The sequence below is a fragment of the Hypomesus nipponensis genome, chromosome 11 (assembly GCF_054491055.1).
Source record: "Hypomesus nipponensis isolate SF chromosome 11, ASM5449105v1, whole genome shotgun sequence".
Lineage (NCBI taxonomy): Eukaryota > Metazoa > Chordata > Actinopteri > Osmeriformes > Osmeridae > Hypomesus > Hypomesus nipponensis.
In genome coordinates this window covers 18,587,501-18,609,937 of record NC_140371.1, presented here as the reverse complement: position 1 = coordinate 18,609,937, position 22,437 = coordinate 18,587,501, and the positions used below count along the sequence as shown (strand labels likewise).

Genomic DNA, 22,437 nt, shown 5'->3' with positions numbered 1-22,437 from the left:
CCGACATGCTCCTCTCAGACAGTCTTCTGTACCTGTCAATCTCCTCAACACCAAACCCCCCCCCCCCCCACCACCACCTTCCCACCACTCCTTTGCTTTTTTCCCTCCAAACTCTCACTGTCTCTCGCTCTCTTTGTTTCTGAGACAGAAGGAGTATGTCACAGCATGGATCTCGGAACTCAGTAAAGAGGATATTTCTGTTTCCTCTTCCTCTTATCTCTCCACAGTCTCTCTCTCATTCTCTCTCTCTCTCTCTCCACCCCTGCACCCTCCCTAACCCTTTCTTTCTCTGTTTGTTTGCACTTTAAAGGCAACGGTTTGACCAATGTGCCAGAAACCATGAAAATTCCAAATGTTCCCAGAGCAGGCTGTTTGGGTTTGTCCAGGCTGCACTGGAGAGCACAGTTCACAATACAATAACACCACAAACCAGGCTGAATACTGAAACATCTTGCATCATTTATGAGGTTCACACAGCAAGTATCCCACTACGCTAAGGAACACATTAAATGAAAATAAATTCCTGCCGAACCTTCGCAGCTCAATCGGATTGCTGGTTTCTCTCACATGGGCTAAACATGACAGAATTGAAAACATGACACTGCTATAAATACTCACCATCATCCCCGCATGCCGTGAAACAATTAATGCGCCTTTAAAAATAACTGTTAATTGGTTTCCCCATTGTCTCTGCTGGATCTATGAACCCACTGGGAGCGTGTCAACAGCAAGCTTTGAGTTGAATAGGTTGGGTGAATATCTGGTAGAGAACATTTGATTCACATGACATCTTCCAAACAGACATATCTGGTGAAAGGAAGACCTGGGGCCAGTTGGACAAACTACAGTGAGTCAATTCTACAGAGTAATTGCCTAATTTGAACCTGATGATCAAATCATATACGTGAATTATACGTTTAGATGGACCGTGAAGGATGGTGAAGAGGAGAAGGACCAAATAATTCCACTGTACCTGCATTTGTGTTTGTTAGAAATGGCAATAAACTTCAAACTTGTGCATCCACAGGTTTGGTGGTTCACCCTAACCCCGAGAGAGCACGGGCCAGGTAGTTCTAATCATCGGTGGATGTGTGTGACCTTAGCGTTGAGAAAAAGCCCATTCCCCAGTGCTGCTCCTCTATCACACTCCGTTAACAGGAACATGGGAGCAGGAGAACCACCAGATTGGAGTCACTGACCCCCCCAGGCCCCTCCAGATAAATACAACCACCAGCTGAAGCCAAACTAAACTTACTCATAACCCCTAAAAAGGGCCTTGTTCCACTCCCCGAAACAGAAAACCTTGAACATCAGCACCAGAGCGAGAGAAGTCTCTGGAAGCCTCCAGGGTGAATACCAACCAGGAGCATTTCTATCCCCTTACCTGCCTCAGCTTGGGACAGGTCCAGGGTGAGCAGAGACACAGAGGAAGCAGACAGAGGAGAGGAGAGGAGGGGGGACCTTGGCAGCTCTCTGGCCTTAAAGCATGTTGGCTAGAGAGCAGAATGGTAATGGGATTTTTTTTATTCTCATTTATTATCTCACTGCCCTCAGTGAGATATTGAATACATTTTTTCTCAATGATTCTTGAGCGGGGGAAAAAAGGGAACGTTCTCATGGACATTCAGAATAGCATGAACGAAGACGTGTTCAAAGTTATGAGTTCCCTTATGCAATGTGGTTTATATTAGGAGTCTGGCATAACAAGTTAAAAAGCTACAGCTCATTAACATTTTGATTACATCCATATTGTCAGGAGAATAGTCAGAAACAAGTAATTAGATTCACTGTCTGGACTACCATGTAAGATCTTTCAGTATCATGGAAACTATGTTTGCAGCTCCACTTTTTTGATAGGCTAGTCATGGTGGATTTCAACTTATTACTAAATTGACAATCCTCCTAAAACATCTCTTATTCATGTTTTCCTTAAGCTAAATCTGCCACATTCTCTATCATGGACAAATCAATGAGGCTGAAAATCACAGAACAAAATGCTACGACTACCTGTCTCCCCCAGTGCCCCTCCAGGGCCTGTGAGAGAGGGCAGGAGAACAAATCGAACTTCCAGACATTTCACACGGACCGCCTTCACATCTGAGGGTGAACTCACACCCGGACGTGCACTTTTTATTGAGTTCGACAAATGCCAATAGGGTATGGATTTTCCTGACAGTGCCCACAAGCAAGGTGGCAGAGGTGGTGAGGGAGGGAGCGAGGCTGGCTGCGGATCATAAGATCTCGAGTGGTCGATGTTGCACTTGAGATATGTAGCTGATTCTGCAGCACTGTTCTAGGCACTGCACTAGGCAGTGCTGTAATAGAGTGGCTACTTTGTAAGACGGCAAATGTACACAGTACATCTTCTGACATTTACTGCATCCCACTCTACAATATATTACCAAAATATTATATATAATATTTTGGTATTATTTATATATTATAATATATATATATATATATATATAATATATTAAAATATATTATATATATAGCACATTTTTCCAAAGTTGTTTCTCATAAAAACATGAAATTACTCCATACTCTGTGTACTAATGTATTCAAAATCAACACAGATTCTCTGATGTCAAACCCTTTAGTCCATGAAGTATCCTCCTACACATTCTCCCACACACGACTAACATAACCCCTAACACCCTGAACGCAAACATAAACTAGCCCTGAGCCCTAACCCTAAACACACACACAGTCCATCTTACCCAGACAGTCGCCGGTCTGCCACTCCAGACACTGTCCGAAGGGGAAGGAGATGACGTAGGCGTTGGAGTCCACGCAGCGCTGGGTGCTGCTGCACCACATGCACTCCATGGCCTGGCTGGTGCAGTTGGCACAGCTGGTGCGCAGCGCGCACGGGATCCGACAGGGACGAGCACTCTGATTGGGGCTCACTAGTGGAGAGAGAGAGAGAGAGAGAGAGAGAGAGAGAGAGAGAGAGAGAGAGAGAGAGAGAGGGGGAGAGGGGGAGAGAGAGCGAGAGAGGGCGAGAGAGAGCGAGAGGGGGAGAGAGAGAGAGAGAGCGCGAAAGAGAGAGAGAGGGGGAGGGGGAGAGAGCGAGCGAGCGAGCGAGCGAGAGAGAGAGAGAGAGAGAGAGAGAGAGAGAGAGAGAGAGAGAGAGAGAGGACAAAGATATGAGAGGCTGAGAAAGCAGGTACAGGAAGCAACCGAGTTCACAGTTTCTTTTTGGAGAGGAGGGAGGGGGTTAGGTTTGAAATGACGTTAACAGGTTCAGACCATGTCAACTTGACAGGTTGAGCTCTACTCGCTACATGGACACCTGCTAACAGTGATCTTTAAAAGCTGGATGAAGATTTGAGTTGAGACGGGGACATGCTGGAATGTTGCTGGACTCCACAAGTGAGCCGACAAACAGTCGTTTATTTGACGTCTTCAACGACTCCAATACTTAAGACACAGTTTCACCTTTGAACCTTTAAGGGGCTTAACATGGTAGTCTGAGCTTGCTTCACTGTGTTTCACACCAGAAAGAGGGAGGGGGTTAAGCATAATCAAACTGCTGTCAAACAGTACAGCCAATGACAGTCTCCAGCCAAACACTGGATGGTTAAACACTGGCCTGGTTAAAAGCACACCCCCTCTTTAAGAGGTGAGAGGAATCCAACCTCTGTGTTTTACTACTCTCTCTGATACTCGTCTCTGAAGACAGTGGCATGCAGTCAACTCAGCAGTTTCCTCCCCCCCCCCCACTTTGCAGCTCAACCTCCCTATTCCCACCGAGTTGTTCCTTCCTTTGCCTTTTTCCTCCCCCCCTTCTCTCCCCCCTCATATTTTATGAAAAGAATATATATAATTGAAAAAAATAATTCTGAACAAATATTTTTGAAAACATTATTTTGAAAGAATATATTTTGTTAAATATTTCTGAAAGATTTTTTTTTTTTTAAATTCTCTCACCGACTGGTTTCTCACAGATGAGTCCGTCGGTGGTAGCGGTGCAGGGGTTGGCCTTAAGGCCTGCGGCCGGCGCCCGCTCCAGGTAGGCACAGAACCCCGAGTCGCTGGGCTCGCCCTCCAGCCAGCGCAGGTTTTGGTTGGTGAAGGGGGAGGAGTCCTCCCAGCCCCAGTACGAGATGTTAATCTTCCTCAGACCCACCCACGGTGCCAACTTCTACAGATGAAAGGAGGAGGGTGGAGAGAGAGAGAGAGAGAGAGAGAGAGAGAGAGAGAGAGAGAGAGAGAGAGAGACAGAGAGACAGAGAGACAGAGAGAGAGAGAGATAACAATCCCACACAAGCATGTTACAATACTGTAAAACAGTCCTTGCAATACAACTAAGAAGTTGTATTAGAAGTTGTGTCAGGGAATCGGGCTATTAATCAGACGGTTGCTGGTTTGATTCCTGGCCGTGCAAAATTACGTGTCCTTGGGCAAGGCACTTAACCCTACTTGCTTCGGGGGAATGTCCCTGTACTTACTGTAAGTTGATCTGGATAGTCTGCTAAATGACTACATGTAAATCTAAATGTAAGAAAGAGTTTATGCATCACCACCTCATATCCTTGAAATGTACTACTTACATAATTATTTAAAGAAAAGAATACACAAAAAACAATGTTTAATGTGAAACTCAATATTAAATCAAATCAAACATTTGCTGTAAATCCCAGCAATTATGCTGAAAGTGCAGACCTCCAAATACGAGCCAACACACCCTATAAAGCTGTGTGACAAGCCAAGGTGATTAAACCAAAATATTTATTTCTTAAGCCTGGCTTATGTGAGAGCTTTTTCATTAAAGGAAATTATGTTTAAAAATTTTCACCTGTAATGAATTCTTAATCAGCTAACATCACCCATGATCTACACCACACTGAACATTTATGAGCCCATAAAAACAGGAGTCACTGAGGAGAAAACATTTGTGTGAAATCCTGAAAAACCCTGTTGCTGCCTTGTTCAGAAATGTCCTTTTATTCAAACTAACTTTTTTCATTTTTGTATCCTTGAGGGTAAGTAATTCAGTGTTTGGAAAGAAAGTGAAGTCTGTTTGTTAAATCTGTGAGGAACAGGATTCTTCTTAACAAACAAAGAGAGGAAAACAAAAGATAAGGACAACTGTTGCTTTTGCATCTCACAACATCAAAGGTGAGCTTTATTGAAAACTATGTTAATCTTCAAAGACTAAAGAGCTCAAGCCTTCCACCCTGAAGTGACACACACGAAGGAGGAGAGATGGATGGCATTCTTTAATTAACAACAGTTAAATGTTGGCTTCCTGTCACCCTGACGATGCACATTCTCAGACAGCCGAGAGAAAATCAAGGATATCAGCCATTTAACCACTGGGTATAACATGTAAACATTTGTCTTGAACATGTGTGGGCTGGTAAACTAGGACATCACAGACAACTGTGTGAATGTGTGTGTGTGTGTACGCGCGTGGGTGGATAAATAACAATAAAACAAAGTAAGTCACTCATAGAAGAATGAATCTAAGACTTGGCCATACCTATAAAGGATGACTTAATCACAATGTTTTCATTTAGCAGATGATTCATGTATGGGTGATTCAGAGGAATTTGAACCAGCAACCTTTAGATCTATACTCAAACACTACCATTGAGCTATTCCCATCCCCACTGATCCCAAAGGATATTCACAACAAAGATGTGTGTGCTAAATGCTAAACCAGACATACTGCGTAGACAGTATAAAACATTGTGAATGTCAGCCCACCTTGTTTTGTAGCTGGTGCTTAGCTAGCTCCTCCAGGACAAAGTCCACCTGCTTCTCTGTGGTGAGTGAGGCGATGTTCCCATCCAGGTTCTTGCAGTAGTGCTGAGCATTGTCATAACTCTCCCTGCTGGAGTTGATCCTCAGGCAGGCCTCCCCAACATGGTGCCAGCCTTCCCCACAAAGCTGGGCTGCGGATCGGGGAGAGAGAAAATTGAGGCCTCTGACAGGAGCTAGGCCGCATTACCAGGAGAGCTTCCAGTCTATATCGTGGCCATTGACTCAGTGATCATACCTGTTTAAAGCACAATTTGAACTCAAAAGGGCCAAGTGTGTAGGTGTTTAGAGTATAGATCAGCCACGACCCTAAGTCTCAGACGGCCAAAATACATTTCCAACAGGTCTTTAATGTCCACTCCAGTTAGTGGTTGTCAAATGTCAGTCATATCTGCCAGTCCCAGAGACAGGTCTCTGAGAGACAGGCCTTAGACCACTTGGCACATAATGGTTTAGGCTCCACATACCCCAGATCTTGCACTAATAAAGAGAGGATTCATTCAGTGGACATGAAAGGACAAACAGCTCACTCTGGTTTCATCTGAGGAATGCTACTGTTTATTTTGGAGAGCAGCAGTGATTACTTTATATCGTCGGATAATAGTTACCATGGCGCACCACTCATCAGAAAACCACTGTTTAAAGATGGCCGCCCAGAGAGCGAGGGGCTGTGCGAGAACGAGGTGTACCATAACAAACACAGGGCTCCGGTTTCAGAAACGGATAAACACTTCAGCAGATTTAAGGTTGTTTCTCAGGGATCGCAGTGAGTTTCGTTCTGTGTTTGGGAAGGAGTCTGGAACATGTCCCTGTTTACACACACTCACACACACTCACACACACACACACTCACACACACTCCAGAGTTCTGTTCCTTTTCCCCCAGAACAGGGCTGTGTGAGAGTGTGGAAGCTGTTCCACATCTTCCATCATTTTGAGGCTGAAGAGGGAAAAACTCAATGCTGGGCTTTGGTTCAGCAGGCTAACTCACTGGGGGTGGTTCTGCTATTCAACCAGAGAGACAAAGGTCAGAGTATCAACAGTAGGCTTACATAGGTGTCAGTACAAAGCCTACCTTTTTGGCTCCCTCCTCTCTAGCTAGTTAACCACTAGTTCCCATCATGGCAGGCTTTCTGGGCTACAATCTTTGAGTCAGCCAAAGTTCTTTTTTCATAACATCAAGTAAACAATTATAATTGGCCTATTTCCCTTTTCAGGGGACTGGAGTGTTGTGGAGTAAATAGATTTAGTGTGTGTGTTGCTGTGTGTGTGTGTGTGTTCGGGAGTGTCGATAATCTATGTATTGTACTGTGTTTACGTGTGTGTGTCTGTTAGGAGAGAGAGAGAGCGAGGGGGAGGGAGTGAGGGAGAGAGCGTGTAGGGAGCTTTGAAAAATGAGAGCAATAAATCCACTTCAGAGACAGGGGAGAAAACACGGCCCCCCAGAGGAGCACGCTAGCAGAGTGTTAATAATGCATCACACATTGGCATACGTTCTCCAGGCATTCAAACCCTTGTAGCTGTCAAACAGGTAGGCTTCTAAGAACAGCACTGTCTGGCCGCATGCTTGAGAAAGAGGTGTGTGTGTGTGTGTGTCTGTGGGCATTGCTGTCTATGTGTGTATGTGCACACATGTACGTGTGTGTGTGTGTGTTCTCACCAGGTAAGGCGTGACACTCCAGGTGCTGGACCTCCCATTGACAGTTGAGGTTGAGGGAGCAGCTCCTGCAATTGGCCAGCTTAGCACACACCTGTTCCTCCCTCACTTGGCACCTGGTGTAGTTACTCACAGACTGGTCACACACACACATATTGATATACAGTTATTTAAAAGACAGACAAACACACTCACAATCTAAACATCAACAGTTACACCACCAGGGAGACTTCAATAGTGATCTGATTCTGGTGTTGACTTGTTCCACTGGAAAAGAGACAGATAGAGACAGAGACAGAGACAGAGAGAGAGAGAGAGAGAGAGAGAGAGAGAGAGAGAGAGACAGAGACAGAGACAGAGACAGAGAGAGAGAGAGAGAGAGAGAGAGAGAGAGAGAGAGAGAGAGAGAGAGAGAACTCATACCTGTCCTATCCTACGGCCCCCCTGCTTCCACACAGAGAGCTGGTGTTCAGACAGCATGGAGGGGGGAGGGAGTGAGAGAGGACCCCTGTGGTTCTGGGCTAGCTCCAGGGTTAGCTATAGTACACACACACACAGAGAAAAGCCAACAGACAGCACAGGGAGGTCAAACATCAGTGTTATGGGTCACTAGTTGGGTCAACTGACCAAAGCAACAGGCTACTAATACTGTATACATTTTCAATTAACAGATGCCATTATCCAAAGCAACGTACAGTACAGGGGGGATTTTAAACCTGCCACCTCTTGATATGCAAGTCAAATGCTCTAACCACTAAGCTAAGCCCTCTCCTACTGACATGAACATGAACCAAGCCAACTCATGGAAGCATTAGGCTGACAGAGCTAGCAGTGTCGCAGGCTTGCTGACATCAACAGTTAGAACAGGAGTATCAAAGCCTGTTTCTAGGGAGCTATACCTTCCTGTAGGCTTTTCTTCCAACCACACTTACAACTGACCTGATTCAACACTAGTTACCTCATCAACCAGCTCGTTATTAGAATCGCTAGTGGTGTCAGAGCAAAAACACACAGGCAGGTTTCTCTCAAGGAACAGGGTTGGAGACCCTGAGGGGTTTAGTTGTGGCTGCAGTGTGCGTCGCTGCCCTGCCTCCCCAGCGCCCCCTACAGACTAGCGTACCACGGTGCAGTTGCTGGAGGCAGAGATGCACTTCTTGTCCTCGCACCATTGGCAGCCGTGAGTGTTGGCCGTGCAGCTGATGCAGTCGGAGAACCGGAAACACCGCTCATCCGCGCTGTCTGTATGTACACACACACGCGCACACACACACAGACAGACGCGCAGACACACACAGAGATTTGAACATAAACAAGACGAAGAAAAACAAGCACACATCTACCGCTTCCCTCTCTCGTGTCCCATTTACCAGACGGGTCAGATTGCCTATCATTCTTATGATGTTGTAAATCCATGCTTATTACCTCAAAGTGTTATCCCAAATAGAGCTCACCTCCACACCAGAAGCAAATAACACACACACACACACACGGTGTGACCAGACGAGGGATTAGAGGCGAGGGAGAAACAGTGGTTAAAATTACAATCTCCCATCAGCTGAACTGTTATTTCATTAGTCACTCGCCAGTCCTGTTCACCTTTGACGAGAGCGCAGAGTTGTAATTATGATTATCATCTGAACAGTGGACCCGGGTCCGGATACAAACACACATCTGGAAACTCGGTGGAATGGATTTCCAGCTGTGCCTCATAATTACCTCAGAGAATAATCGAACAGAATTTGACCTGTTGTTCCCACAATTATGTACAGGACAGTCTTATGAGAAGAGAGCATTATGTGGTGGAAAATAAAGCCCTATTTTAGAAAGATGTAGTGAAAAATAGACCCTGTTCTAACGGAAAATACAACTCTGTTTTAAAAGATGTTCCAGTGGAAAACAGGACCCTGACCAAGAAGATGTCCTAGTAGAAAAACAAATCGTTATCGCTTTGATATCTGACATTCGACAGCAAAAATAGAACCCTGTTCTATGTACACGGAGGAAGCCTGCTCTGTGGGTGCTGCAGCAGAAGGACAGGCCATACTTACTGGAGCGGGGTGGACACAGCGGGGCGGGCAGGGTCCCGTTGGCCAGGCGGCTGTCCCAGGGGCCACAGCGCCCCCTGGCCCAGACGCAGCGCAGACCAGGCCCGGCGCCGGCACAGCGGTGCGAGTCGTAGAAGGCGTGGCAGGAGGGCGGGGTGTAGGCCAGCACGTCGTTCAGCAGCACGCCGGAAAACCCGCCAAACACAAACATGGAACTGTGGACAGGAGGAGGACAGTGCTTACCATGAGCGCTGTGTGTGTACACAGAACACACACACACCACTTGAACACAGGTGTGTACACACACACACCTGTGTTCAAGTGGTGTGTGTGTGTGTTCTGCAGTAGAGCTCAGAACTAACAGTGCCTCACCCGTTGCTGATGACGGCAGAGTGGCCGAAACGGTTGACATCCCGGTGAAGGTCTGGTCTGGGGAGGACGGACCACTCGTCACACGCTGGAAGGAACACACACACACACACCCCACAAACACACACAAAACAACGTGTTGACATTACCTCCCCTGTAATCAACCAGTACCCTGTCTGGCCTCCTGTGTAGATACATGCCATGATCAGCATGACTGTTGTCTCTCCCTGGATTCTGCTCTGAGTTACAGTGGTGCCAATGGGGTGATTAACTCTACCAGAGGATATAGGGTGAGAGATAGGGTGATTAACACTGTCGGTGGAAGGGAGGAGAAACAGAAGATACAGAGAGGATGGATGGAGGGAGAACCAAGAGCCGGTATCCCCCCCCGGACACCAATACTCTCATAAACAACCAACCATAGTAAGATGGCTTTACGAGTGTGTGTGCGAGAGAGAGAGTGTATGTGGGAGGTGAGAATAATCATAAAAGATTAATCCACTGCAGTTGCCATTAACCAAAGCCAGAGTAGACTCAGAGGAGCTTAATGGAGATTTAATCACCCTCCAACCAGGAATACAGAAACATGCATCGTGGGGTGTGGAACACAGAACCAGGAACACAGAACCAACAGGATCCGGCAGATGGGTTCTGTGCCTGGCCTAGAAACACACCACACCCCGGGTTGGCAACAACCGGAGCACCAGGACCAATTAAAAAGGATCAAACCTCAACAGGAACCATAAATAGGCTCGTTAGATGCGATCCACACTGTCCATCTGACCTCAGTGTTTGTCATAGCCAACATCCCACCCATCAATAGCATTTCCACACGCATCATGCGTCCCAACTCACACGAGCATTTCTGACTCCAACAGCATTCACGTAGAGGAGTTTAATATTCCTTTGGTAATGTTCTTCATAGCTCCAAGTTTATTTGAAACCCTTTGTATCATTTATGAAGTCGGGGAGCAGAACCAAAAGACAAGACTCCATAAAACACTTTATCTTGTCGTTAATAACGTCTGAGGGTACACAGCAATATAGTTTATGTCCCCGAGCAGAACACTATCGCCACTGTGTGTTTTACCGTTCAAACTAACGGCCTCCCCGGGGATTTTACGACCCTCACGTCCTCGCCATGCATTAATATGGAAATGTGCCATTTTGCGAGATGAGTTGTCTCGCGTAAAAAAACAAACCGAGGAGTTAAACGCCAGGCCGCCAGGTTGCTAATGACCCGGCTAAGTGTTCTGCTAATTGGGGAGCACTTGTTTTAAAGCAGAGGACCGCTGACAACACTGGTCAAGATCAAGAGGTCGTTTTAATCAAATCCGCCGGTAGTAGTCATATCTACAGGGGTCAGGATGTAATCTTATTAACGTGCCAATCAACCTGATGCCAACATACCGATGCAACGTCTACCCCTCCTTGCGGGACAATGGGGTTCGACGGTTACCAGAAAACAAAACCGATATCACCATTAACCCGCTGGGCCAAAGCAATTAACACACCCTTTACCCAACCTCCTCCCTGTCAAAACTGGTATTATCATACACACTGGCCCATAGCAAGGACACACAGACCACAAGCATGGAAACAGACTGCATGCAAAGCTGGAGAGGGTGGAGAGGGTCCACAGCACAGGGAGGTGTGGTCTCTCCAGAGGAAGACAGATACTTATCTTCCTCCACCTCCCGTTTCATTTCCGGGCAGGATATTGCGAAAGCTTCCATTATTAATGTGTTGTGGAGTTCTATAAGGGCGGCTGGGGAATCAGAAGAAAGAATCAGGGAGTACCAGAGACATGGAGAGTGAGACAGAGACAGGGAGAGACAGAGAGTGTGAGAGAGAGTGTGAGAGAGAGAGACAGACAGAGACAGACACACAGAGAGAGAGAGAGAGAGAGTGTGAGAGAGAGAGACAGACAGAGACAGACACACAGAGAGAGAGAGAGAGAGAGAGAGAGTGTGAGAGAGAGACAGACACACACACAGAGAGAGAGAGAGAGAGAGAGAGAGAGAGAGAGAGAGAGAGAGAGAGAGAGAGAGAGAGAGAGAGAGAGAGAGAGAGAGAGAGAGAGAGAGAGAGAGAGAGAGAGAGAGAGAGAGAGAGAGAGAGAGAGAGATGGGCAGATCGGATCCCACTTGAACGTCAGATTTAATGAAATGTGCTGCAGTGTTTGGGGGCTCCTCTAAGCGATAGTGTCTGCTGTTGCATCAGCACACAGCACAGGGTGTCTGTGCCTATGAGTGGGTGCCAGCTTGTGTGCTTGCTGCTACACTTTTAATTAGACTTCATTTTCACAAAATCTAATTATGAGTATTTGGTGAGGGGAGCGAGCACAGGGTGGAGGGCAGGCAGAGGAGGAAAGAGAATGAAACACTAACTAAAACTGCCCTGAGTGTCGAGCTCGATTCAATCTCTGGTGGCAGACGACGGGCACAGATGCAGCTAACGCAGTCTCTCCTCCGAGGCTGACACGCACAAACTAAACAGCGCTTAGAACAGCGCTCGGAGCGCGCCAAGCCGTATGGCGCAGGGAGAGAGGAGGAAGGAGAGATGGGGAGGGCAAACCGTCTTCCACAGGTGGAACGGATGAATGATCGCTCTGAGAGACGAGAGAGGAGGAGCGGAGAGGCATATGAAGAACAGATCCAATATCAATACTAATACTTGAAAGCATTTCTGGAGTTGGCTGGTCTCATGAGAGTTCATGCTACACTTAGGTTCAGGTCATGGTCTACGCTAGCTTTTTAAATACATCAAATATTCCACTAAACAAAATAAAAAAGTATTTATTGTCATTGTGGGTATAGTTCATTAGAATAAATAACTGAGCAATGCCAAACTTCACTTCTATGACATCATGTCTAACTGGTCCCTGTGAGGGGCTGACTGTCGCCATGCCGACCAACCGTGTCTGGCCTAACAGCGTGACACAGTCGTCCAATCACAGAGTCAACCGGTGTGGCCGACCATCATTCCCCAGCTCAACAGACCACCCCTAACCCACGATAAAACAGTCAGTAGCTTTACAAATATAAACTGTCAGGAACTTTACAAGTTTAAAACAGTCCGGAACTTTACGTGTATAAAATGCTCAGTAACAATGGGATTGTAACCGACAAGACATTGAGTGATGTAGAACTACCAAAGCTCATTTGATTCTTGGGTGTGCTTGAATTTATTTATTTTACAGATTGGAAAGAATGGACTAGTGCATGAACATGATTTAAACAAACACACAGGAACATAACTGTCCACAAGATCCTCGTAAAGTCTGTTCTCTTGCATTCTTTCTGTCCCTCCTCTCTCCCCCTCTATCTCTCTCTGCAGTAAGAGTGGGGACTGGTGAACTATAAACCGAGGAAGCAGAAATACTGATTTAAGAATACACAAGTATGAATAAATTATGGTATGAGTTTAGGGGAGGGGGGCAGGTCTCTTCATGGCTGTGATGTGGGGTGTGTGTGTGTGTGTGTGTGTATGTCTATATCTCCATGAATACACATTTTAACTTGGGTGTTTAAAAGGCTCAATCTTCTGCTGAATCTAATATGATTCGACAACAGTTTTTATTAAGAATCAAACGCTTTATTAAGCCTTTAATCATTCTTCCTCTCTTCCTCTTTTCATCTGTCTTCATCCCCACCTTAAACATGATCATGTCATATTCTGTGTGTTTCATATCAGCTCTCCTCTTCTAGTCCCTGCATCATTCACTCCACCCTGTTCTCTCCCTGTCTGGTTTCCTCTCCTTCTTCAGGCTCCCTCCCTGACCCTTCGTCCTTTTCACTTCCTACCACCCCTCTCCTCTCCTCCTCTCCTTCGTCAGGCTCCCTCCCTGACCCTTCGTCCTGTTCACTTCCTACCACCCCTCTCCTCTCCTCCTGTGCTCCCCTCCACTCCCCTCCCAGTACCACTCCTCTCTTTCCATCCTCGTTTCTCCTCTCCTCCAAGTAAGTTGCATCAGCACAGCCGGCTGCCTGCAGTGATGCCCCCTGTTCAATCACAGCACTCAACCACCTTCCCTCTCCTCTCCTCTCCTCTCCTTCCCTCTCTCCTCTCCTTCCCTCTCTCCTGTCCTTCCCTCTCTCCTCTCCTCCCCACTTCCCCAGGCTCAGCATACCCATCTGCAGTAGGTCCTTCTGCCCAGAGTTCCAGTATTCAAGCATACATCTCTCCTTCCACTCCCTGTCTTCTAACCTCCCTCTACTATTCAACCTTCCCCCCTCCTCCCCTCCATCCATCCCAGCGCTCAGCACGGCTCCTGCAGTTATGCCCCTGTCCAGAGTTACAGTATTTTAAACAGATCTTCCTATCAGAGCAGGCACCATCTGGCCACCCCCACCCCCTCCCACCCCCCCACCCCCCGCCAAGTTGCCATAACGACCCCCCTGTATCACAGTATGTGCACCAGTCAGCACGGAGAAAGGACAGGGAGCTGGATAAACACCAGGATGAACGCTGGAAAAACACAAGGAGCCGCTACGCACACTGATACCCACATACTGTTCATACTTCACATGGCCACACACACTCACTCACTCACACACACATGCCCAAATGCATGCATACACACACACACCAACACACTTTCTCCAGGACTTTGGAATGTGTCACATGCCACTTTGTCTAAAGTTACGCATGCTGTGTGTGTGTTCTGTGTGTGTGTGTCCTGTATCTTGGAACACTCAAGCATGACAAATGACATGTGACTCATGGGTCAACATTGAAGGGGACCTGGTGTGGGTGTGTATGATGTCTCTATTTAGATCCTCCTGGATCGGAGAGGTTCATCTGAAAGGCTCTGTGAATATGTCGGCAGGCCTCACTGAAGGCACAAACGAACAATGGAAGACATCAGTTGAAGTGGGGCGCGCCGCGGTCCTTACCGATGTCGTAGGCTAAGAAATCAGCAGAGAAGCACTTGGCGCCGTTGCTAAGCGACGTGTCGTTGTGGGTGTTCCCTCCGAACACCAACAGCGTTCCGCTGAGGAGAACCGCTGAGTGGAGGTACCTGGCCAGGCCGCTCTCCCGCAGGATCATCCTGTCCACACACACACACACACACACATCAGGGGAAACAAAGCACAGATTAGCAGGGTAGGTGCGTGTTAATTACCAGCATGTGGGTGGGTGGGTGGGCAGGTGTGTCGGTGTGTGTGGGTGTGGGAGTGTTTGTGTGTGTGGGAAGGGAAGGGAAGGGAGAAGGGGTGTGTGTGCGTGTGTGTGCCAGGATGGGTGGCTGGCTGTAAAGGAACAGTTGGTCTGAAGGTCAGGCACCACAGGCCAGGTCAAATGCCCAGACAGACGCCATCAATAACATGGCACCATGCTCCCTCTCTCTCTCTCTCTCTCTCTCTCTCTCTCTCACACACACGCACATTCCCTCCACCCATCAACTATTACTGTCCCCCCCCCCACCCACATACACACACAGGGTCCTGGGCTAAGGAACCCTTTCCGGAGGACCCTATCCAGGACCATCAGATCCCCTATCGTCAGGTCCCAGTTCAGCCCCTGTCAGCCCCCTCTCCACCAGCATCTTACCCTGCTCCAGGCACACCTTCCCAGACAGCTTTACTGAATGTCTCTGACACATTCTCCCTCCCCCTCACTCTCCCTCCCCCTCTCTCTGTGGAATCCAGAGATCCGAGACAGAGTTAACAAATTCCACTTCTGATACTTGACTCCACCAGCAGATGGGGTCAGCACCCCTGACCTCTGACCTTAGTGCAGCTTAGTGTACACTGAATCTGAGGCCCAAGAGAGGAAGGGAGAGAGGATGGGGGAGAGAGAGAGAGAAAGAGAGAGAGAGAGATAGGAAAAGATTGATTGACACTGGTGCGTTGTCTTGCATTCCTCTCTTATATTCATCTGCCCAGCAACAGCTATGGTACAGCATCTCATCACTGATGTGAAATAGACCATGCTGGAGTACACTGGTCATGTCATGGCTATGTTTACCAGCCAGTGTGTTTGCATGCTGACATCTTTCCCCCAGCACCCCTGCACTGAGCTACACACACAGCAGACACTGACACGCAAACACACACAGGCACAAAACAAACACTCTCACACGCTATATAATAGACTGTGAACAAAGGCAGGTAGAAGTGTCTGTGTGTGTGCGCGCCCGTGTGTGTGGAGTATGAGGTCTGACATCTACCTAATAGAAGGACTGGGAGAAGTGTCTGAATGGGTTTGTTTTGCTGCCAGGACGATGAACGCTCAAAACTAGCTGCATACGCACAGAGCCTCCAGACACACACACACACACACACACACAACTGCATACACACAAAGACAAACATAACTGCATACACACAGACACACACACACACATAACTGCATACACACACAGACACACACATACAGCCAGCGGGGGGCTGATTTTACTGCCAATCATATCGCCAAAAACTACAGATTGGACAACAGACCACTCGAGAGACGAGTTTCTGTCAAACACCAGGAGCTAACCCCCTGGACATGTGTGTGTGTCTCTCTCTCTCACACACACACACACACACACACAATACACCTGCTAGGTATTACTGTGTGTCAGGTCCAATAGGAGCCCAGTATCCACTGAGCAGTAGTGACCACTGGTTGGGCCGCGAGGCGCACCAATGACCTCACAGCACATCACTACGTCTCTCCTCACAATCCCTACTCTCGCTGTCATCACACACACACACACTCCGCAGCCCCGGGCCACTCACCAGGTGCGTGTGTGGACCTGGTAGCGGTACAGCTCGTCCACTAGTCCGTACTTGTTGGCGGGGAGGGCTTTGTAGCCCCCGTGGACGTACAGCAAGCCGCTGGCGTCGTCGTACACGCTGCTGTGGCCGTAGCCCCCCTGCACGATGGCACCTGTCGTGTCTGGGACCTGCCACGAGTTTGTCTCTGAGGAGAGGAGAGACAGAGACAGAGAATAAAGAAGAGATTCATCATTTGTGTGTGTGTGTCTGTCTGTCTGTCTGTGTGTGTGCGCGCATGCGTGTGTGTAAAAAAGCCAACTCTTTTGGATTGAGAGGCCTATCAAGGAACAGCATCAGTCTCCTCTCTCCAACATGTTCCTTTAAGAAGGACAGAAGGAGGGGGGAGAGACAGAGGTACCACAGCTTCATAACCCCCAAATCCCACAGGAAGGCAGAGAGAAAGATAGGGAGACAGAAAGCAGAACAAAAGAGAGAGATGACGAACAGAGGTCAAACAGTCACTTACATCCTCTCTGATGAGATCCTTTTAAAGGCTGCTCTTTGACCAGTACTCAGTTAATTGGTGGACTATACCCTCCCAAATGGTCACTCTTTGCCAGCTGTCATCCTTCAAAAGAACATCTTTAATGAGTCCCTATTACAGATCATACAGTACCCACTGGCAGAATACTGGACTCAGCAAACTGTGGTCAAACTCAATTCCTACAAAACAAAAAACATTGTCCTCCGGACGGGAGATAATTTTATTTCTCTCAGCGAGAAGGTTTAGAGAGAGAAAGAAAGAGAGGAAGAGAAAGAGAAAGAGAGAGATGGGGAGAGAGAGAGATGGGGAGAGAGAGAGAGAGAGAGAGAGAAAGATAAGAGTGATAACAGAGTGAAAGATGGGAGATTTAAAGGGGAGAAGGAAGAAATAAGGTGAGACATGTAGAGAAATAGAGAGAGAGAGGGACAGAGAGAGAGAGAGAGAGAGAGAGAGATAAGAGTGATAACAGAGTGAAAGATGGGAGATTTAAAGGGGAGAAGGAAGAAATAAGGTGAGACATGTAGAGAAATAGAGAGAGAGAGGGACAGAGAGAGAGAGAGAGAGAGAGAGACAGAGAAAGGGACAGGCAGAAGGTGTAAAGTGATTTTCCAGAAGAACTCAGACACATTAATCATCGTTTTCTTCCCGACCGTCCGGCTTTGGTGCCACCTCTTCCTGTGGACCATGCTGTGTGTGTTTGTGTGTGTGTGTGGCTTCCATGAAAACACAGCAAGACCCCTATTTGTGTGTCAAAACATCCTTTCCTTAGTGAGACTGGGCATTAGTGCCTGTGATGGTGGTCGGTACAAACAGCCTATGAGGGTGTAGACAGGAAACTGTCAGAATGTATTCAAACTGAACTTGTGCAGGCTCTATGCCTCGCATTGTGCATGGGTGGATAAAACCTCTCAGAATTGAAGGATGGGTCTTATCAACACTTCAGCAACAGTGATATCAGAGGGGAGGACAAATTTCCTCAACTCATTCTGTCAATGACATCAGATTGGCTTTTCCAGACTGGCCAGACAACCAGGGTGTCCAATCTGAAGGCTGCATCTCAGCTCCCCCGGTAGGACCCCAGTCTCTAAAATAGCCCCGACATTCACCTCTCCTGCAGGGGGCTGCCATGGCCCGGTGCTGGGGGTCTGGAGGACCAGCCTGCTCCGTGTGAAGCTGAGGCTGAACAGGCAGAGGGCAGCGCCACAGCGCCATCTGCTGGTGAGGAGAAACAGCCTGTCTCGTGCAGGGCTAGTCCCTGCCTCCCTGACCATGCTGTAGTGACGAGTTAGCTCCTAAAACAGCTAGCGGCTAGCGCTAATAACGTTTATGTCACGTTTATGTTATGTTATGTAAACAGAAGGATTAAACAGATTAATTCGATTTGAGACCCGGTTCAAGGCAAGTTTTTTTTTTTTGCACACTGGTTCATTACTTTTCTGTGTCACACGTCTGTCTTTCCTCCCTCATTCATTCCTCTCCTCCCTCCATCCCCCCATCCTCTCCACCTTTCTCCCTAATTCATTCTTCTCCTCTCCTCTCTTCTCCTCCCTCCACCCCCCATCCTCTCCTCCCTCAACCCCCCATCCTCTCCTCCCTCCACCCCACCATCCTCTCCTCCCTCCACCTCCCCCCCCCCTTCCATCAGTGAACCTACTGAGGTTGTACTCCTGCACTTTGTTGACGTAGCTGTAGATGGGGGAGTAGCCAAAGATGACGAGCATGACCGCGTCCCCATTGGCCAACGTCACCAGGTGGGCGGAGTGTCCCTCCACGGCGTAGGGCTGGCCGTGGACCAGGGGGGCGGGGCTCCGCAGGCTCCAGGAGCGCCGGGGGATGTTGAAGACCCACAGCTCCGACGTCACGTTGCCAGGCCCCGCCTCCAGCTTACCCCCGAACATGTACATGTCATCCTGGGGAAGACACACGCCAGGTACACGGGTTAGCGGAGTGTGTGTGTGTGTTCACTTTGAGCTGAGTACATGTGCGAAAGCTGCCAACAGTGCGTTCTAACACACCAGCGGGCGACTCGATTCAGCACGCCAACACACACTCGTCGTAATTTCTCAAGCCTTAGAAGAGAGAAGAATGGCGTATTGCGATGTACTGGTTTGGATTACATCGATGTGTGGGTGTGTGTGTGTGTGTGTGTGTTTGCGCAAACGCGTTTTCTCACGTGACAGCTTTTTCGCTTTTACAGTTTCCTTCCACAAACATCGCACATTACTTTATGCTATGAATACACCCCCCCCCCACACACACACACACACACACACACACACACACACACACACACACACACACACACACACACACACACACACACACACACACACACATACACACACACACACACACACACACACACACACACACACACACACACAGCCCTGAAAATCCCTCCTTTCCTCAGAGTTGTGATTCCATAGAAGTTGTGTTCCTCAGGATAAGGCTTACAGTAGGGGCCTCTTTCCTGCAGACACTCATTTATATGCTAATGGTGAATCCTCTCCCTCTACCGCAGGGCGGAGGGAATGGAGGGCCAGTCGCTGGGGAAGAAGAACGGAGGAGGGAGGGAGAGGACAGACTACAATCTCATCGTAGATAGGACGTCCAACAATCACGACGTCATCTCCACAGGAAGAAAACGGGCGTGCACAATCGTCGAAATTCGTGAGTGTGTAAATCTATATCTCTGTAGCCTGTCTTTTTTTATCCCAGGGGAGTGCAGACGTCCCGGTGAAGACTCTCCTGTTCTGCTGAAACACAGCAAGCAGGCTGCAGCTGGGCCAGTTATGGCTACAGTAACACCCTCGACAACTAGACCCTGCCCAGCATGTCTGGTCTGTTGACCAGCCGGCTGTGGTGAGCTCAATTACATCGTCTCAGAAGACCCAGAGACAGGCGGGCTTCACTGTGAAGAAGGGAAACTCAGACAGGGAGGGGGAGAGAGAGGGGGAGGGAGGAGAGAGAGAGAGAGAGAGAGAGAGAGAGAGAGAGAGAGAGAGGGGGAGAGAGAGAGAGAGAGAGAGAGAGAGGGGAGAGAGAGAGAGAGAGAGAGAGAGAGAGAGAGAGAGAGAGAGAGAGAGAGAGAGAGAGAGAGAGAGAGAAGGAAAAGAAAGAACAAAATAAATAAATGAGAAAGAGAGGGTAAAAGAGAGAGCGTGAGAGGTAGTGAGAGAGAGTCTGTTTGAGGGCGGGAGTCAGGGGTTAAGGTTCAGGTTCAGCACAGCTGAGGTCTTAGGTCATGGGTGATTGTTCACTTTGAGGTAAAAATAACCCCCCCCCCCCCCCCCGACATGTCCTCAACATAGACACAGGTTTGGAGCACTTCAGAACCTGCTGACTGTGTGTGTGTGGGAGAGACAGTTGGATACCTGGTGAAGGACCAGTGAGTGTCCGTATCTCTGCAGGGGTCCACCACTGACAGGAACCACATCCCAGGTGGTGCTCTCCAGGTTATAACTAGGGAGAGCGAGGACAGGACACATGTTATAGAAGAGAGACACGTGGACTGAGTACTGGATGAGCAGAGAGAGAGAGAGATATAAACTGTGAGTACTGCTTGAGTAGAAAGAGAGAGAGGGAGAGAGACAGACAGACAGAGAGAGAGAGAGACACATAGAGAGAGAGAGAGAGAGAGAGAGAGACAGAGACAGAGAGAGACAGAGAGAGAGGTGAGTAAACTGCGAGTGAGCCCCCGCTTACTTGAGCAGAGTGTGGAAGGCCGTGTAGTTGAAGGCGTAGCCCCCCACCACCCACATCAGCTTGCCGTGGACCAGGGCCTTGTGTGACGCTCTCCCCAGGGACTGGCCCGACGAGGGCTTGACGTTGGGCAGGACCCAGTAGGACTCGGTGGACGGCACCGACAAGGAGCAGTCTGGACCTGGACGAGAAGGAGAGGGGATCAATCACCTGGAGCAGCTCTCACTCTACATTTGACAATTCTTTCATTTAGCAGACCCTTTCATACTAAGCTACGTACAAATAGTGCTCAAGTAGAGCAGAAGACTGAGGATTCTAACAGTGTTACAGTGGTCAGGTCTGTACTTACTGGCAACATTGCTAAGTAACCACATCTCTGCTCCCAGGCAGGGTGACCAACACATGCTACAGAGGAGGCACGCCCGATCTGACACACCTGGGACCCACAGCAGACAGCCTCTCTGGGACTGATCACCAGACAAGGTCCCACAGCTCCATCTACTGGTGGAACTGAGTCACTGCCTCCTCACGTCAAACAACCCCCTCAGTACACACACAGGCTAACTGGGGGCAAAGCCATTAAGGGATTTTCTAATTGGGGTGGGTCTGATCCAGAAATCCACATTAGCAATCGTGTGTGTGTGTGTGTTTGTATATATATATATATATATATATATAAATTAAAGGCGAGAGAGGAGGTCTGGGAGCTATGATCATGTTTTGAGTAATCTATCAATGGAGGCAAAACCTCATTAGGACAATGATGCGTGTGAGCTCCTGTGGAGGCAATGAGAGACACAACCCCTGACTGCATATGAGCACAACTGTGGAGGAGCAAACAGGTCTATTTCATTCTCCTCCAGTAGATGGCAGACAGTCCAAAGCCCGGCTCCTCTTTGCCATCAAAACACGGGATGTGTTCCATCTGAAAACAGACTCGCACTTCTCTACCGAACCAGGAGATGGCAGTGCTACTCAACGTCTCAACGCCTCGGCGGAGTCAAAACGCCCTTCACCGATAGGCCCAGGCAGCGTGTATGTCCCCTCAAAGCCCTCGTCCATTTTTCACAAATGCGGTTCTTGAAATATGCATGTATTCTTTCGTTCCTTCACGCACGCCTGCCTCCACAGCCTCCCTGCGGGGAGGGGGCGGGGGGGGTACCTTGCCAGCTATCGTTGCAGACACACAGCTTCTCTCCCGTGAGGTCACAGTAGCCATGGTCGGGGCTGCCGCAGTTGTCACGGCAGTAGGGCATGTCACAGGCTCCCCCCTTCCAGTACTTGTCACACTCGCAGTACACGCGGCTGGAGATGGAGTTGGCCACGCTGCACTTGCCGTGGCCCGAACAGTTGTTGGGACACGAGTTGATCCTGGAGAGAGGGAGAGAGCGGAGAGGGGGGAGGGAGAGAGGGTAGGAGAGGGGAGAGGGGAGAGGGGGGAGGGAGAGAGGGTGGGAGAGGGGAGAGAAGTGAAGGGAGGGAGGGAGAGAAGGTTTGTGTGCGTGCGTATGTCTGTGTGTTTATATGTATCCGTGTATGTGGGCGTGTGTGCGTAAGCAGGGCCGCTCACGAGTACTGGATGTTGAAGCCAGTCAGGTTGTAGGCAGCGTCGCTGAAGAAGTACAGCAGAGCAAAGCCAGACGA

The 22,437-nt window shown here is 48.6% G+C and overlaps 1 protein-coding gene across 1 annotated transcript in view; it reads right to left on the bottom strand.

Moving 5' to 3' along the window:
• atrnl1a (attractin-like 1a) overlaps nt 1-22,437 on the bottom strand; it is a 129,048-nt gene that overhangs the window by 89,412 nt on the left and 17,199 nt on the right. The window contains exons 4-18 of the mRNA XM_084709954.1: nt 22,364-22,437; nt 21,956-22,164; nt 20,797-20,974; nt 20,466-20,553; nt 18,746-19,001; nt 16,569-16,752; nt 14,739-14,893; nt 9,844-9,928; nt 9,475-9,686; nt 8,547-8,665; nt 7,850-7,963; nt 7,430-7,562; nt 5,716-5,903; nt 3,934-4,147; nt 2,721-2,909 (exon numbers count right to left, since the gene is read on the bottom strand). The exon at nt 22,364-22,437 is cut by the window's right edge and continues 55 nt beyond it. Of these exons, the coding sequence (XP_084566080.1) occupies nt 2,721-2,909; nt 3,934-4,147; nt 5,716-5,903; nt 7,430-7,562; nt 7,850-7,963; nt 8,547-8,665; nt 9,475-9,686; nt 9,844-9,928; nt 14,739-14,893; nt 16,569-16,752; nt 18,746-19,001; nt 20,466-20,553; nt 20,797-20,974; nt 21,956-22,164; nt 22,364-22,437 (2,398 nt within the window). The remainder of the gene's footprint in view (nt 1-2,720; nt 2,910-3,933; nt 4,148-5,715; nt 5,904-7,429; nt 7,563-7,849; nt 7,964-8,546; nt 8,666-9,474; nt 9,687-9,843; nt 9,929-14,738; nt 14,894-16,568; nt 16,753-18,745; nt 19,002-20,465; nt 20,554-20,796; nt 20,975-21,955; nt 22,165-22,363) is intronic.